The sequence below is a fragment of the Solanum lycopersicum genome, chromosome 5 (assembly GCF_036512215.1).
Source record: "Solanum lycopersicum chromosome 5, SLM_r2.1".
Classification (NCBI taxonomy): Eukaryota; Viridiplantae; Streptophyta; class Magnoliopsida; order Solanales; family Solanaceae; genus Solanum; species Solanum lycopersicum.
In genome coordinates, this window is record NC_090804.1 from 3,791,294 (window position 1) to 3,807,062 (window position 15,769).

The following is a 15,769-nucleotide window of genomic DNA, read 5'->3' on the forward strand; positions in this document are numbered from 1 at the left end:
GTCCGTCCAACTGTCTCCATAGCTAAAGTCTTAACAGATCTCCACAAAAAATTGGGCCTACCTGCTCAGGGGCTCATTTGGCCTCTAAACTAGGTTGTTTTTGTCATGGTGACCACTGGCTCCATACCTAAGGTCTTAATGGACGTCCATGTAAATTTATGAAAAAAATAACATCAGAATTCTGGATCACCAAAAAGATGATGGACTATAGCACATGAAAATTGACAAAATGGGGGGTTTACATGCTCTGGGGCTCGTTTGACCTCTAAAATTGGTCGTTTTGGTCGTGGTAACTAACTTGCTCCATAACTAAGGTCTTACCGGACGTCCATGTAAATTTTCAAAAAAAAATGACGTTGAAATTCTGGATCACCAAAAAAGATGATTATTTATATAGCACACGAAAATCAACAAAATGAGGGATTTACTTGCTCTGGGGCTCATGTGACCTTGAAAATGTCTGTTTTGGCATTCAGGGGCAACTATCTTCATAGCTAATGTCTTAATGGACGTTAATGAATAATTTGGACAAAAATAACGTCGAAATTCCACATCACCAAAAATCATGGACTATAGCACACGAAATTCGGCAAAATGGAAGTTTACCTGCTCTGGAGATTATTTGACCTTGAAAATACGCTGTTTTGACTGTTAGGGCCAACTATCTCCATAGCTAAACGTCTTAACAGACGTCCACAAGAAATTAACTAATTTTGCTGGTTAGGGAAGTTATATATTTCACTGCTTAACCCCAAAAAACTTTTGGGTGGACAACAATTTATGTTAATTTCTCATTTTTGTTTCTACTGGCATTTGAATCTTGGTATACATCCGAGGTATACAACCACTTCATTGGCCACGAGAGCACGCTCAAATGTAATGCTTGAATTAAAACAAATTATCATAGTCTGATACCAGAATAAAAGAAAAATAAGGAAGACTTAAAAGAGAAAAGAATCCAAAACTTTTTGAATGTTGCTTTACATCCCTTTCTTAGAGAGAAAACATCAAACAAAAAAAAATTGTGTGGCTAACATAAGTTTTTGACTTAAGCAGCAGAGGGGTCAGCTGATTCAGCTGCAGCTGCTCTTTTCTTTGCAAAATATTCCTCAGCTCTAGCAAGGTTCTTGGCAACTGATGGTTTTACCCATTTCTTTCTGCCTGGTAGAACAGTCAATGAGCAACCAGCAGCCTCTAGTTTCTCCTTGGCTGACGTTGAAAAAGCGCGGGCTTTGAAGTTGAGTTTCACGCTTAGCTCACCATCGCCTAAGATCTGGAAATGGAGATATCATAGAAGTTAATACAGATAGGCGATACAACCTAAGAATCATCATAGTTTGTTATTTAATCAACTTTCGGGGAGTTGAACTTGACAGGAGGGCTTTCAGATTCATGCATGGTTGGTCACTTGGACATTAAACCAAATTCCAGGACATAGTAGCTGCATGGGCTAAAAAAAGTTCGCTTATAATGACTTGGGATGATATATCCAGACAATTTCTACAACCATATTCCACATCATATAAGCGGGAGAGAGAATGAAGTATGCATCGATGAGTTAGTACTAGGAACAGGCAACGGAAAACTTGTCAATTCATTATGAACTAGATGTTCATACACATTCGGCAATACATACTTGTCACCTTAGCAGTTTCAATCAATATTATATAATTATATAAGCGTCAATCCAAACCATAAGCTATTTCTAGCGTAATGGTTTATTTTTCGCACAAACGCTTTCTTAAATGAGGTGATTTCTTCTCATATGTCAAGAGCAGGTATCCCGTGCAATTAGTTAAGGTGCACCAACCTGGCGCGAATACCACACTTATAAAACAATAAACAAGGGATGGATTTCGCTTGAGAAGAAAAGCCAAAACAGCAAACAGCAAAAACCAATTGTGGCAGTCAAATAAAGTATACAATACTATCTTCCAAAATCCGGGCAACGAGGTGATTTAGTAATTGTTTTCAATATGACGAATTTTATGACTATATTTGTCATTAAAAAGGAAAAAGAAGCATATGACTAAGTCTAAGAGCTTATTCTTGGTGGAATCACAAGTCAAGTTAAGAAATAGACTATTTGGAAAGCATCAATACCCCATTTTCTCTTCAGCTAGGCGAACCAACTGGGACAGACACCATCTAGGAATGAAGAACCAATAACAGGAATCTCAACTATACCATATTGTTCAACGGACTTATAACATATATTCTTTGTTCTTTTATAGTTAGTTTACATTAAGAAAGCACTACACCATTATCTATTTATATTAACCCATGACTCTAGGAATATGCTACTCCATATTGTAATAATTTCTTCTTTTTTAAGTGTCATTTCGAAATGAACAGGATAAATTCTTGTTTCTGTTTTCCATTTAAAAAGGTGTAATATTTCATATATTTAAAGAGCAAATTGTTATTTCCTGGTGTTTGTAAGCAGTGACAGCATTAGGTAGATAGTTCTTGAATTCATGATACATATGTGACCTACATAAATGAACATTTGTTTATTGTTTAGTTACATACATACCTATACAAAAAGAGTATGTTTAACAGCCTTGATGTACCCAATTAAGTGAGATGAACAAAACAATGGTAAGTTGAAGACACTTTAGCTTTTCAATGTGAAGAATTCCTTTTACTACTTTAAGTTAATAGCCCTAAGGTGAAGAGTGAAGACACAACCAAAACAGAATGCACAGGGTCAGTCTCATATGCTGACTAACATTCTCAAGCATCATATCAAGCATAAAGCGTCATACCCCAATAAACTTTATCGATCAATCTCCTGTCAAGATACTAACCAGGACAATAATGCTAACATTATTCTTTATGCTATCAGAAAACTCATCTCACAATAGCAGCTTCGTGTCTTCTTCGTCCTCCTTTTTTTTTTCCAGGAAAATGCAACTTCATCGAGTGCAAATATTCATGGTGTAGTGTAATTCTAACTTTCCAGATTAGTTCATTTAGTTGATCAAGTGATTGAGCAAGTAAATAAGCATTCACTGATTAACTGACTACGATTCTTTGAGGAACCAACATGCAATAAAGATAAATATAATTGTACCTTAAGTGGAAGTCTCCTTTCTCTCCCTGAAGGATTTATTAAACCCTTTTGCTTGAGGGACTCAAGTGAAACCTCTTCCCCTTCTTGAAATCCTGCCTCTTCTATGTCCTTCAAGTTCACAGGTACATATTTGGGAAGTCCAGCATGCATGCCTTTATATTATTGATTTGCTCAGATTAGCTTAATGTCAACATAACATATGCATATATAACAGTAGAGTACTGTACTTCATTAATCTGACACTCTACACGGAGTAAACTAAAGAGCTTACATTAATGAATTTTATATTTGATAAACTGAAATTTGAAACAGGGAAGAACTCTATGCCATTGTAGCACCAGCAGCAGTAGAGAAAGAATGTTTTTCTTTTCGTTAGATATTTTGATAAACTTTTCAGTTCATAGTTTTATCAAAATCTTTAGCATCGAAGGTGCAAAAATTAGTTTCAAAGGGCAACAAGGATATAACTTTCCTGAGTGGAAAAACATCAGAAAGAAATAAGCAACCCAAACTATGCAGCACTTGGCTCATTCGACAAATCTACATAGCTTATCGGTACTAGAAGTCCCACACAGAAACCATCATTACAGAAAATGGCAAGTAACAGTTCACATTTCTTAGGCTAAAAATGTGATAACAATAATCGATGAGAAACTGACTAGTAAAGAAGTAAATGTTACAGCTCCAGAACCTTGAATTAAGCTACCTTATGACGCAATCAGTCATATATGTAACATATCAGACAAATTCCTCCACCCCCCTTTTTTGTGAAGGGGTAAAGTTGGTTGATCAGATAGGTTGAGAATCAAAGTGAACTTCATCTTACAAGTTTGTCCCTTCAGAAACTTCTGCTAATCAATATGGTCCTTTATTTATATTTCATGCATTAACCGGTCAATGAAATTGATAGTCAGCAATATTGAGTATACAAGGAACGGGTGGCAAAGGTGGTAAACATGTAGTAGATAATTGCTTTTGACAGATTAGCCTGACTTGAGGGAAATCCTTAACTAAATCAACAAAACACATAATGAAACAAATTAAAAGACGAGATTGGAGGTTTTACAAAGAGCACTATCAATTACTTCAGTTATTAAGTTAGAATAGCCTAAAATAGTCAAAGTTATAAAAATTAGACATGGCAAGGCCTAATCAGTATGAAAGGCCTAAGAAAAGTAAGAACTTATTTTTTGACACACAACTCTAGGTGTGAGTATCAAGGTTCAGCATTATATAATGCGAATGGATACAAGTTACGCCAAAAATAAAGGACAGTTATGAATCATCTTAGTAATACCAACAACTTGACATTGAAGAAAATACTTAATCAAACGCCATGCATAAGGGAAAGTGAAGACTACTCAAGAGCCACACTGAGACTAGAGAGTCAAGGCACTGACATTCTCTTCAAATCAAAGGAAGAATAGCCCTTTGACTCGAGGGCCTTTTTACCTCCTTAGTATGAACTTTCCAAATCCTCCTCCTTTTAAAATAAGTTTCCTGCTAGGGGAAGGTTAGGAAAGGACAGATTTTATATCCGCTGATTCGGTTTATGATGGCATAAGGAGCATTTGTTCGAGTGAGAGCTCCTAGAATGTTCATTTTGCAGTAAGAAACTTCTTGACAGACGTTACACCTGGTTGGATGCTTGAGCACATTTCTCTCATATCGATCAAGGCTTTCCTTTTAGTTTAAATAAGGGGGTAACAGTCTTCGGATTATAGAGGAAGATAAAAATGTTGAGGATTTCAGAATATTGCAAATAAGAAAATAAGAATTTCAAGATATTTGCCTTGATGTCATATAACTATGCATAGCTTTATTTCTTAGTGCAATATATTGATCATTTGTAATAAATTTCTTTAGATTAATCATCAGTACAGTTTGAGTATGCATACACATATGTCCACCAGATGCAGATAAGACTTTTTATCATCCTATGAAAATCTGCCTCTGCAATGACACAACCAAAAGAAAAACAAACATGCTTGTAAACAAAGATACACACAGTGCACCCAAGTGAGTGGCGTAGTTGTTAATGGAGTTGGTTGAGAACCATAATGTCTCCTGTTCAATATTCATTTATCCAAGCCTTTCTGGATAGAGTTATCCGCTCAGCAGCGCATTTACTATTTGGAGATGGATGACACCAGGCAGGGCAGAAAAAAGAGTTTGTATTCCATTAGTTGAGGAATGAAGTAGCAAAGGAATATCCAACACAAGTGTTGGCAGGAAGAAGCAGGTACCCGTGGAATTAAGTACATGACAGTGTTATCAAATCAAAAAAACTCTGAGGACCATTGGGACTAAGCATAAAACGTGAATAAAGCATGATCTTTAATATAAAAAGGAGCAAAGGGAGAAATACAAATACATATGTTTGTTTAGTCTAAGAATAATAATTGTAAGCATGAATGACAAATATATGAACAAAGAAATTATTTTTTTTACTATTAAGTGAAATATCAATTGTTTAGTGTTGCCTAAAGAGACTCAAAAGAATGCCTAAGAAACTTGATGACGACCCTGAAGAGCACATTAAGCAAGACAAAGCGCTCAACACATTTTGAACCTCGCTTATGCACAGCTTTGACAACACTACTGCATGCAAGGTGCCCCGAACACAAATATAAAAAAGAACACATAGTCAAGTTAAAGCTATAAATTTTATAACACTTATCCATAGACTTTTAAATGGTAAACTATAACACTGCAGATGGACACAGAAACAAACAACAAAACAAGGAAAAACAAAATCCAACTCAAACTAAGGGGTCATTTGGTACTAGGGATGAGATAGACAAAGTTATCCCATTGATTAGTATATCCCGAGGAATTAGTTATCCCGCCATATATATATGAGATAACTTATCCTATCATTATCTTATAAAAATGACAAGATAGATATTCAGGGACTAACTAATACCCCTAACCAAAGGCAATCCAACATTTTATCCCGAGATTATTATCTCTTATCCCTTGTACCAAACGACCCCTGTGATAATATAATTATGTTGAAGCAATGTTAACAAATTACCTCCAGCAATTCCTCTCAACTTAGGAAGTCTCCTATAGAGAGGCATTTGACCCCCTTCAAACCCCTTTCTAACTCCAGGTCCAGACCTTGATTTTTGACCTCTCATACCAAAACCACAACTACCCCCTTGTCCAGCTGAATGCCCTCTACCTTTCCTCTTCCTATTCTTGGTAGCCCCAGGTTGAGGACCCAAGTTATTAAGCCGAAAACGAACACTCCCAGTTGCAGAATCAGCACCAAAACTTGCAGTTTGGTTGAAAACAACAAATGGGGTTCTTGTTATTGACTTAGATTTCAAATTGCAGACCTTTATTAAAGGCAAAAGCTTCGAACTTGACTTCAAATTACTTACATTACCCTGAAAAAAATTGATGGGGATAAATGAGAATTGTATAATTTTGACAGAAATTGAAAAATTAAAGAGGAGAAATTGTACCTTGAATGATGAAGAAAACTGGGTAATGATTGAATTTGTTCTTGTAGGTGATGCAGAGGAGATGGAGAGTAGAGACGCCATTGTTGATAAGGGAGAACTCAGGATTGTGTTCACTGTCCAAGCAAAAAGTGTTTTGACAAATTTTAACGGATAGGGGTGGTTATTTCAGGGACTTTCTTTTCTACTTTTTAAATTAGTTTACGAGTCTATTATCAGGTGTTCGATATTTAATTCGATATGTGTGTATTACACTTCATTTTGAGGATCGTGGTCTTTTTTGCTTCCAACATGATGTTTGATATTAGTAATAGGCTTAAATAAAATTTGAATTCACACACGACTGGGCACATTTTTAGAGGGGACTTTCCTAACTGATTTTTTTCATTTATGGGATTGAATTTGAAACATATGATTAAGAAAGAGAGATCTAAACGCTCGCTACAAGTCATATTAATTACTAACATGTTTGATTACTTAGTCATTGATAAATTCTATACGAGGGTTATTAGTAATTCGTCAACTTCTTTTTTAGATAGTAATCTTTCTTTTCTTCCTCTTTCGTCATGCTATACTCCGATGAGGATTACTCTTATAATGTTCTGCTTAAGAAAATTTAAAAGAATCTCCTTAATCCTGTCTTACTCCGCCCAAATTTCTGTATACATTCATTAATCAGCAAATTATAAAAATGACTACATTTATAGGATTTATCAAAGTTCAATAGCTACAAGTATGTTATTTATAAAAAATGAATACAATTTATATCTTTTTCTAGCTGTATTAATTCTTTAAATATTATTATTTTTCTATTTATACAGTAATACAAGTTTAATTACAACAAACTAAATAAGGAAAATGTATTAATTGTGTACAGTTAGTATATGAATACTTTGAATTCAAATTAGTATCTATATTTATAAAACGTAAAGTGTATATATATATATATATATATATATATATATATATATATATCAATGATACAAGTTTTTGTAAGAATTTAATGTATCAATATATATATCAAACAAGTTAAAGTATGACAATTAGCATATGAACACGGCTATTTGAAAAATGAATACATTATTGTTGTTCAAAAAATGAATGCAATATAGTATACATATGAATACATTGTGTTACTAAATCAAAGATGGATAAATTGGACAACGTAGAAACAAAAAAATAGAAAATAATAGAATGTGTCGGTATCAAAGTATATAAGAATTCGCCTGTATAAAAAATTGATAAATAACAATTGCCAATCTCTTTTTGGTAAGTGATCCTGTAATACATGAAGCTTGGTGTTAACTTAGGTATTTATAAAAATATAGTATTAATGTATCCAATTGTACTTGTATTGCCTAATCAATCTTGTAAATTGGATAAATTACTTATGTATCCAGATATATTTGTATTTGTAAATCACCATTTTCAACGAGTGTTAATATTATAATACAAATATCTATGTATATAAGTATTCTATTTTATATATATATATATATATATATATATACACACAAATTTGACAATCACACAAACCTCCATCTCTTTTTACTCATGTTCTTCCTCCTGTACTATTTTTAAAAAAAATATAACTATAGTCATTGCAATGGAGAAAACAAGATAATTCTTAACCAGAATCCTTTAAAAATAAATGAAAATATAGATGGATATAAATATAATTTTCATATATAAAAAAAGAGAGAAAATCAACTAAAATATATTTGATGAATTCAAAAGACAAAAATTACTCCTAGATTCATCAAAAGGATCTTAAATTGAAAAAAATATGGAAGGAAAATATTGGGTATATGTGATATAGAAATATTGATAAAAAAAAAAGTATTAATGAGATAAAAATGGAAAACTGATCACATAAAATGTGCATAGACACCATTAATTATGCTTGTAATAATAATTTGCCTATTTAATATATATTTAATAACTTCTGATTATTTGTATATAACTCAATTTGCTGTTTATTCTGTTGTTATATCCGTATAATATTAAAAAAAGTAAATTATAGCTATTTATTTTGAATATATATTGATGTTTGCTATATTTTTGGAGAAAGGGTCTTGTGGAATCCTTTTGGGCCTATCCTTTAGTACAAGTAAAATGGGCTCACTGATGAGAACTGTTACTAAAGCCCAAATTCACCATTCATGGGCTTCATGACTTGGTTCAAACTTCAAAAGAGATGTTCAAACTTCAAAAGAGATAATAATTTAACATGAACTTTCTCATTTTACATAATATGATTTTGTTTAGGCGTAATACATAAACATGATCCTTAACATGACTTCAACGAATAACTATGCCTTCCAACTTTGAATATGCACAAGTAGATACTTAAACTAGTATAAAATTGAACAAGTAGACACAAATGTCCTACATGACATAAATTACACGCAGGAAGCCATATTATAGGACACAAAATTGTCATGTAGGGTGCCATGTAAGATGGATGTGTTCATTTGCTCAATTTTATACAAGTTTAAGTGTCTACATATGCACAGTTAAAGATTATAGTTGTCAACAAATGTCAAGTTAAGGGTCATGTTTATGACTTTATGTATACCAATAAATCCACGGACCGATTAATAACTTTAATGCCAATTTTTTTTCTTCAATTCATGTATCTGATCAAAAAGGTTCACATAAAATGAACGAGGGAAGTGTGTTTTTGGATAGTGGTGATTTCAATTAATCAAAACGGAGACATTACATGCACCTTAATTATTTTATCGAATTACCTGCCAAATTAAGCACCATAACTTAGGCGTATGGAAAAACCATACATAATAGAGTTAAAGTAATCTACAACAGTAGAGTGTCAAGAATTATCAAGTCATATTTAAAGTATTATTTTGAAGGTATAAATCTCACACATTGATGAGAGATACACCTTAGAGATCCTTTGAGTGAGACTAGACAATAACTTTTTTTATTAACTTATATAACGATAACAGAAACAATAATATACTCAGTGTAATCCCGTTACAAATATCTTTTGAGTGAGACTAGACAATAACTTTTGTAATAACTATATAATGATAACAATAACATAATCAGTGTAATCCCGCCTCAAGAGGGATCTAGGTTGGACATATAGAAAGTATACAGTCCTTACCCCTACTTTTATGGATAGAGACACTGTTTTCGACACTTTTTTCCATAACTAATGATGTGTGTGTGTGTGTATATATATATATATATATATAACTTAAACCCTAATAACATACTATGCTTCTCGTGAAACAGGCAATATATATTGCAGGTATATATTTGTCTATCTGAATAGTTATATATAATAATGAAACTCAAAACTATATATGTCAGTTTCATAAAGGACAATCTATTAGACGAAACTTCAGCAATAAAACACAAATTGTGTAAGACAATATAATAATATATACATATATAAAACATGTATACAATATATATGTGTACTCTTTGTTTTTATATTTGATAAGGATGTAACAAGGATTATATTTTTTTTAGTAGGTAGATAAACCCTAAAAATTTAAAATAAAAATAAAGATGCATGATGATGATTGATTAAAGGTGTGACATCAATTTTGAAACCACAATGATATCTTATGGCAAATGATTAGTCGTTTTCGTCTTGAATTTCGTTTGAATCCCAACTTGTTTCCATTGGTCAATGTAGATCTTCATTATATTAAATTATATAACTCATTCCTTCTTTTCTTCATTGAGTAACGAGAAAAATTGTCAGTGTGTTCAGAAGATTACGAGTTTAAATTATATATGTAAGATCAAATTACATGATATCTTAGGATTTTCCAAAGAAAAATGTTACACGCTTATAACAAAATTTCTACTTTTAAGTATCTTTTAATTTTAAATTTTATTCACACACTCGATAAAGTAGGGTTTGTACATAATAATATTTTGAATTTGGACCTTTTAGCCGTAATTGATGCACTCTCTCCCTTTGTTTTGACATTTTCTTAATTTTCAATTGTAGTACTAGAATCTTTGGGTAAATATATTCAAAAGACAAAAAAAATATGCATGTTTATTTGGACTTGAATTTTGAACGGTTAATCACTAAATCAACCTCTAATTTTGTGTTTAGAGGATACAAAATCTGTGTATACACATTAAAAAATATATTTAAATGTTTATTTTTTAACCATGAGGTTCAAATAAATACTCTCGTCCTCGCCCCTTCCTAGGTCTGCCCTGTTCACAATAATCTTTTATCAATATTATTGTAACAAAAAATTACTACATGTTTGTTGGGGTGCATGTGTATAAAATGTACGTAAAATTTTCACAAAAATAGTCAGCCCTTAAGTTGATAAACATTAGAAGTGAAGAAGCACTATTTCTTGCAAAAATGTTTTGCAGCTTTGACTACCAATAGCTTTGCATGCACAAAAGTGAACCCACTATAAATGTTTCTCTAAGACATGTATCTATCAACTTAAGGGTTTGTTTGGTGGTAAAGAGTTTTTTTTTTCTTCTTGAAAGTAAATTATCAAAATATATGTTCCAACCTACCAAACACACCCTTAAATTGGAACACAAGTTTCTTTAAAATGAAAAAATAACTTTGTTGTTGACTAGCGAAGTATGAAAACAAGTTACATAACTGACTTTATATGTTGATCGTTTCTACACCCACCTCCCAAAATGATGACATTAGGATTTTCATAGTAAATACACAAAGAGCTCAAAGAGTTTCAATATACATTGTACGTGCATATATAAATATAATTTTGACGGCCTTATATATACAATAAGCAATTTTCTAGCGAAGGGGATTCCACTAGGTCGCCCATGAAAGCCCTAGTACCCCACCCAACCTCCCAAAATGATGACATTAGGATTTTCATAGTAAATACACAAAGAGCTTCAACATATATTGTACGTGCATATATAAATATAATTTTGACGGCCTTATATATACAATAAACAATTTTTTGGCGAAGGGGATTCCACTAGGTCGCCCATGAAAGCCCTAGTACCCCACCCAACCTCTAAAACTAATCCCTCCCCCCCCCCCCCCCCCCACAACCAACCAACGAACCGAGATTTTCATTTTTGCTCACTATGAAAATATACTATAAATAAGAAATTTACTTATTACTAGTATTTTTCAAGAAAATATTTTCTAATTTCATGTCAAACACACCCTTAGTAATATCTTTTCTCTCTCTAATTATATAATAAATAAATAAATACAACTAAAAAGTACTTACAATAAAGTGAGTATAAAAAAGTGTAAGCAAGTGTTGGGGGAGATGAGATGAACTTTTAGCTAATTTGGGTATGATTGAAGAAGGGCAATATATATTGGGCAAAGCATCTTAAAAAACCAAAGCAATATAATACAAATTTTTTGTACTAATAAAGGGTATCTATTTACTCATGAAGTATAAATGTATTGGCACTCTCAATTTTTGTAATTTAGTCTCTTCTTGGAAATTATTCTATGGTCAATTTAAACATTTATATGTGTACGTGTGAGTTTTTTTTTTCTTCAGAATTTGGAAAAGTGTTTTTGGATTTACCATTGAATATTATGTCTACTCACTAGTCACTAACCAGAGAGCATAGGTGGATTTATAGGACAATTTATGGTGTTCGTGAACACATGATTTTTTTTGTCAAACTGAATATTTCATGTACGTATTATTGTAATTAATTTTAGGGTATGGTGATCATGAACACATGATTTTTTTTTTGCTAAATTGAATATTTTATGTATGTATTTATTATAATTGATTTATATATTATTTGTGGATATTAATACTTTAGAAAAGCTAAAGTCAATGTGTGGTTAAATACTAAATTATTTACCTAAAAAAGATAGGGATACATTACTATTTGAATTTTTTTCTTTTGGTTCACACGTATTATAATTTTTTTTTTTATTAAATTTGTCTTTGCTAGAGAGTATGTGGAGGGTGAATTTAAAAAACATTTACACGAGAAAGAATTAAATTTCTCAGAATAAAAATATTCTTAGTAGTACATTAATTGTAGGTAACATTAGTTTACTGGATATTTTTCATATCTAACTCCAGTTTAACTATTGTTTTAGTACTATTGATGTTGTATCAATGATTATACAAACATAATCAGTATAATTTCATAAATAGAATTTACGTAGATTTTATTCCTTTTTTTATAGGAATAGAGAGACTATTTCTTATAAATTATTAACACTAACCAAGCAAAACAGTACTACTTAGTACTCATGTGGTAATTATTCATGAATTATTTTTTTAGGTTGCATTTAAACATGCTATATGAATAATTAGAATTTAAAATTTAAAAATACGAATTGATAGCATGATTTAAATTAATGAAATCTCGAATTCCCCAAATAAACATGATTTCTTTTTTTTTTTAAAAAAAAATAAAGCTTGATCCATACCTTTATAAAAAATCCATCATTTTACATTTTGTGAACAAAAACTCCTGTATTTATTTTTAAAATTATATCATTTAAAATATATAAATTATTAATTTATAATTCAATAATTTAAAAAGAGCAAAAAACCCTGAATCCAAAAACTTCAAAACTTAATTCCGCCTCTGATTATAGCCACCATGATAAAAGGTTACTAACCGATTATTATAATTTGAAAGAAGAGAAATATCATTATATGTTTTTTTAAAAAACCGAATCAATCCGACAACAACCAAACCAGTTAAATTTTTTTTATGTTTTAGTTATCAAGAACCATGTCCAATTGAAGTGAAAAACAGTGAAATTACTGTAATGACTTGTTTGGCAGGGGGTATAAGTGTCGTGGTCCAGAAATTAAAGTCAGGATACAAATCATAACCTAATGTACAAAAGTCTATGGTATACTGTTTGATCCAATCTTTACTAGTTGAATATGCAATGGGGAAAAAGATTTGACTTATGTACATTAATAAAATGTAATTATTATTTTTTCAGTAATAGTATAATTTATGTTTTTTTTTTAATTTTAATTTACCTGACACACATTATTTGTGACTTGTTTTTTAAAAAACTATTCTATATAGTGAATCAACTCACGTTTAAATTTTTTATTTACCTTTGAAAAAATGATTCACAATTGTACAAATATTAAAAGCTTGTTTAAATATAAATTCAAAAGTTCCTTTTTTTTAAAAAAAAAATTGAAGATGGAAGAAGTAGAGAAGTATAGCAAGTTACATGTTTAATTTGATTTAGTAGGTAACTAATCACACTTATCATATGAGTTAGTTATAATGACATTTTATATGATATAATTAATAATCTTCCTATTTCATTTTATGCATTTGGGGGGGAGGGGGGGAGGGGGGGGGGTTATATATAAGAAAATAACAAAAAAATTGGATCTTGTGTTTTGAAATTAATAGAGTAATGTGTGTAACGTAATAAACTATTGAATCTTTTAATTATGGTGTTAATATTGAAATATAAAAGTGTTACAGTACAAAGTATAAACTTGAAATTCTCTTTTAAATAAACTATAAAGATAAGCCACCTTAATTCAAATAAATAGAGTATTAAAAAATAGGGTACTAATAAAGATTACGATAGAGTAATAAGTATCAGTTTATCATTAATTAGACGTCTCAAGTTCGAGTTTTCTTAGTTCAGAGTCCTTTCTGAGTTCTCACTCGGTATGCTAAGTTCGCATTAGAGCCATGTCTAAATTCAGATTGTGTACTATAAGTTCCTTTTGGGGTATCGCTCCCAACAAAATTTTCTTCATACTCAACGTTCAAACTCGAGATCTCTAGTTAAAAGTGAAACAGTTCCACCACTGCAACACAATTATTGGTGTTAGATCTACCTTAGAGTTTTGACTAAATTTGGATTGTGCATTGCAAGCCCCATTTGGGGGTAGCGCTCGAACAAAATTTTCTCCATATTCAAGGTTCAATCCTGAGATCTCTGGTTAAGAGTGAAACAGTTTCACCACTGCACCACAATTCATATTGGTGTTAGAAAGCGTTTTACCACTCAATATGAAACTTTATAACGCGATACTTCAATATGATTATCGGACATTAAATATACATTAATGAAACTAGAGAAAAATAAATATGAATGGGGAAGCATGCAGCAGCTTTAAACATATCCCTAAGAAAATGTTAATTTGCAAGCTGACTCTATGTATCTATATGTATGTATATTATATTGGGGATCGACTTTAGAGTTTAGCTGTTGGCACTTTCTTTCTTTCTTTAAATTCAGATTTCCCAAAATCTTTTTACACAGTTTATTCATCCAACTTTATTAGTGTAGTCTCTACTCTAGCAGCACCTAATTGCATTTCATCCCAAGATTCCTCATCTCTTCGTCTCAATTTACGTGATACATTTATTTATAGATTTTAAACTATCATAAATAGTATGTGAATACCTTCGGTCATACTTTAGGATATTGGTGCTACTGCAATTCAAAGTTAGAACATATATACCCTTTACTAACGGATATACACGTGTCATAATCTTATCCACCAATCCGACATTTATCGACGGATAAGATTGCGCCACTTGTCCCTATTTAGTTTTCCTTAGAGTGAACGACATATATGCTCTAATTTTTGAACGACGGGGCATCAATATCCCAAAAGTATGATGGAGGATATCTACATACCATTTACGATAATTTCGAAAGTATATTTATCCGTTTTCCCGTTTTTATATACCCAAGCACTATCCCTGATATGGTCGATACTGACTTCAATTCAACAATGCATTGTATCAAGAAATTCATTATTTTTAAAATTTATAGTGCACTTGACAAATTCTTTTTCGCTTGACATGTTAAAGACGAAAAGACTAAACTGCATTTTGATATATACTACATATATCTAGTTTAAAATAACAAAATCATAATCACATAAATTGGGACGAAACGATTAATGATAATATGAAGACATATTTTGGTTTTTAAACTGTGATTAGGTAGTAGGTAAACTATATATCGTAAGTGGCTAAAAGGATCTTTGTCAAGCTACAGTGTAGTACCTTTCGTCAGTACAAAGTCTCGGGATTTCAGCTCATACAAAGAAACAAACGTTGAGTGTTTCTGTAGCTCTCTACTTGTGCAACAGTAGTAGTAAATTACAACCAGGGAGGGTAGGGTAGGGGGTGGGGTGGTCCCCAACATAAATATATTTTGGTTTTTTCATTTGACGTTCGGAGCTCTATACACAAGTTTAGAATGTGAGACATCTGGTTAAGGACGAAGCAG

General features: G+C 31.6%; 1 protein-coding gene across 1 annotated transcript; it reads right to left on the minus strand.

Annotated features, from left to right (window-relative positions):
- Positions 1–870: 870 nt before the first annotated feature.
- Positions 871–6,823, minus strand: LOC101255295 (large ribosomal subunit protein uL15c). The gene is made up of 4 exons (XM_004238883.5): positions 6,550–6,823; positions 6,114–6,471; positions 3,077–3,228; positions 871–1,273 (listed from the first exon to the last, which is right to left on the minus strand). Exons 1-4 carry the CDS (start codon positions 6,628–6,630, stop codon positions 1,049–1,051), a joined length of 816 nt encoding a protein of 271 aa, XP_004238931.1. The 5' UTR covers positions 6,631–6,823; the 3' UTR covers positions 871–1,048.
- Positions 6,824–15,769: the final 8,946 nt, after the last annotated feature.

Excerpts from the sequence above, each read along its gene's own strand:
- LOC101255295 (XM_004238883.5), bottom strand. The coding sequence starts at position 6,630 with ATGGCGTCTCTACTCTCCATCTCCTCTGCATCACCTACAAGAACAAAT. Across the intron at positions 6,472-6,549 it reads AGTTTTCTTCATCATTCAAG|GGTAATGTAAGTAATTTGAA; the intron begins GTACAATTTCTC and ends AATTTTTTTCAG. Across the intron at positions 3,229-6,113 it reads GTTGAGAGGAATTGCTGGAG|GCATGCATGCTGGACTTCCC; the intron begins GTAATTTGTTAA and ends AATAATATAAAG.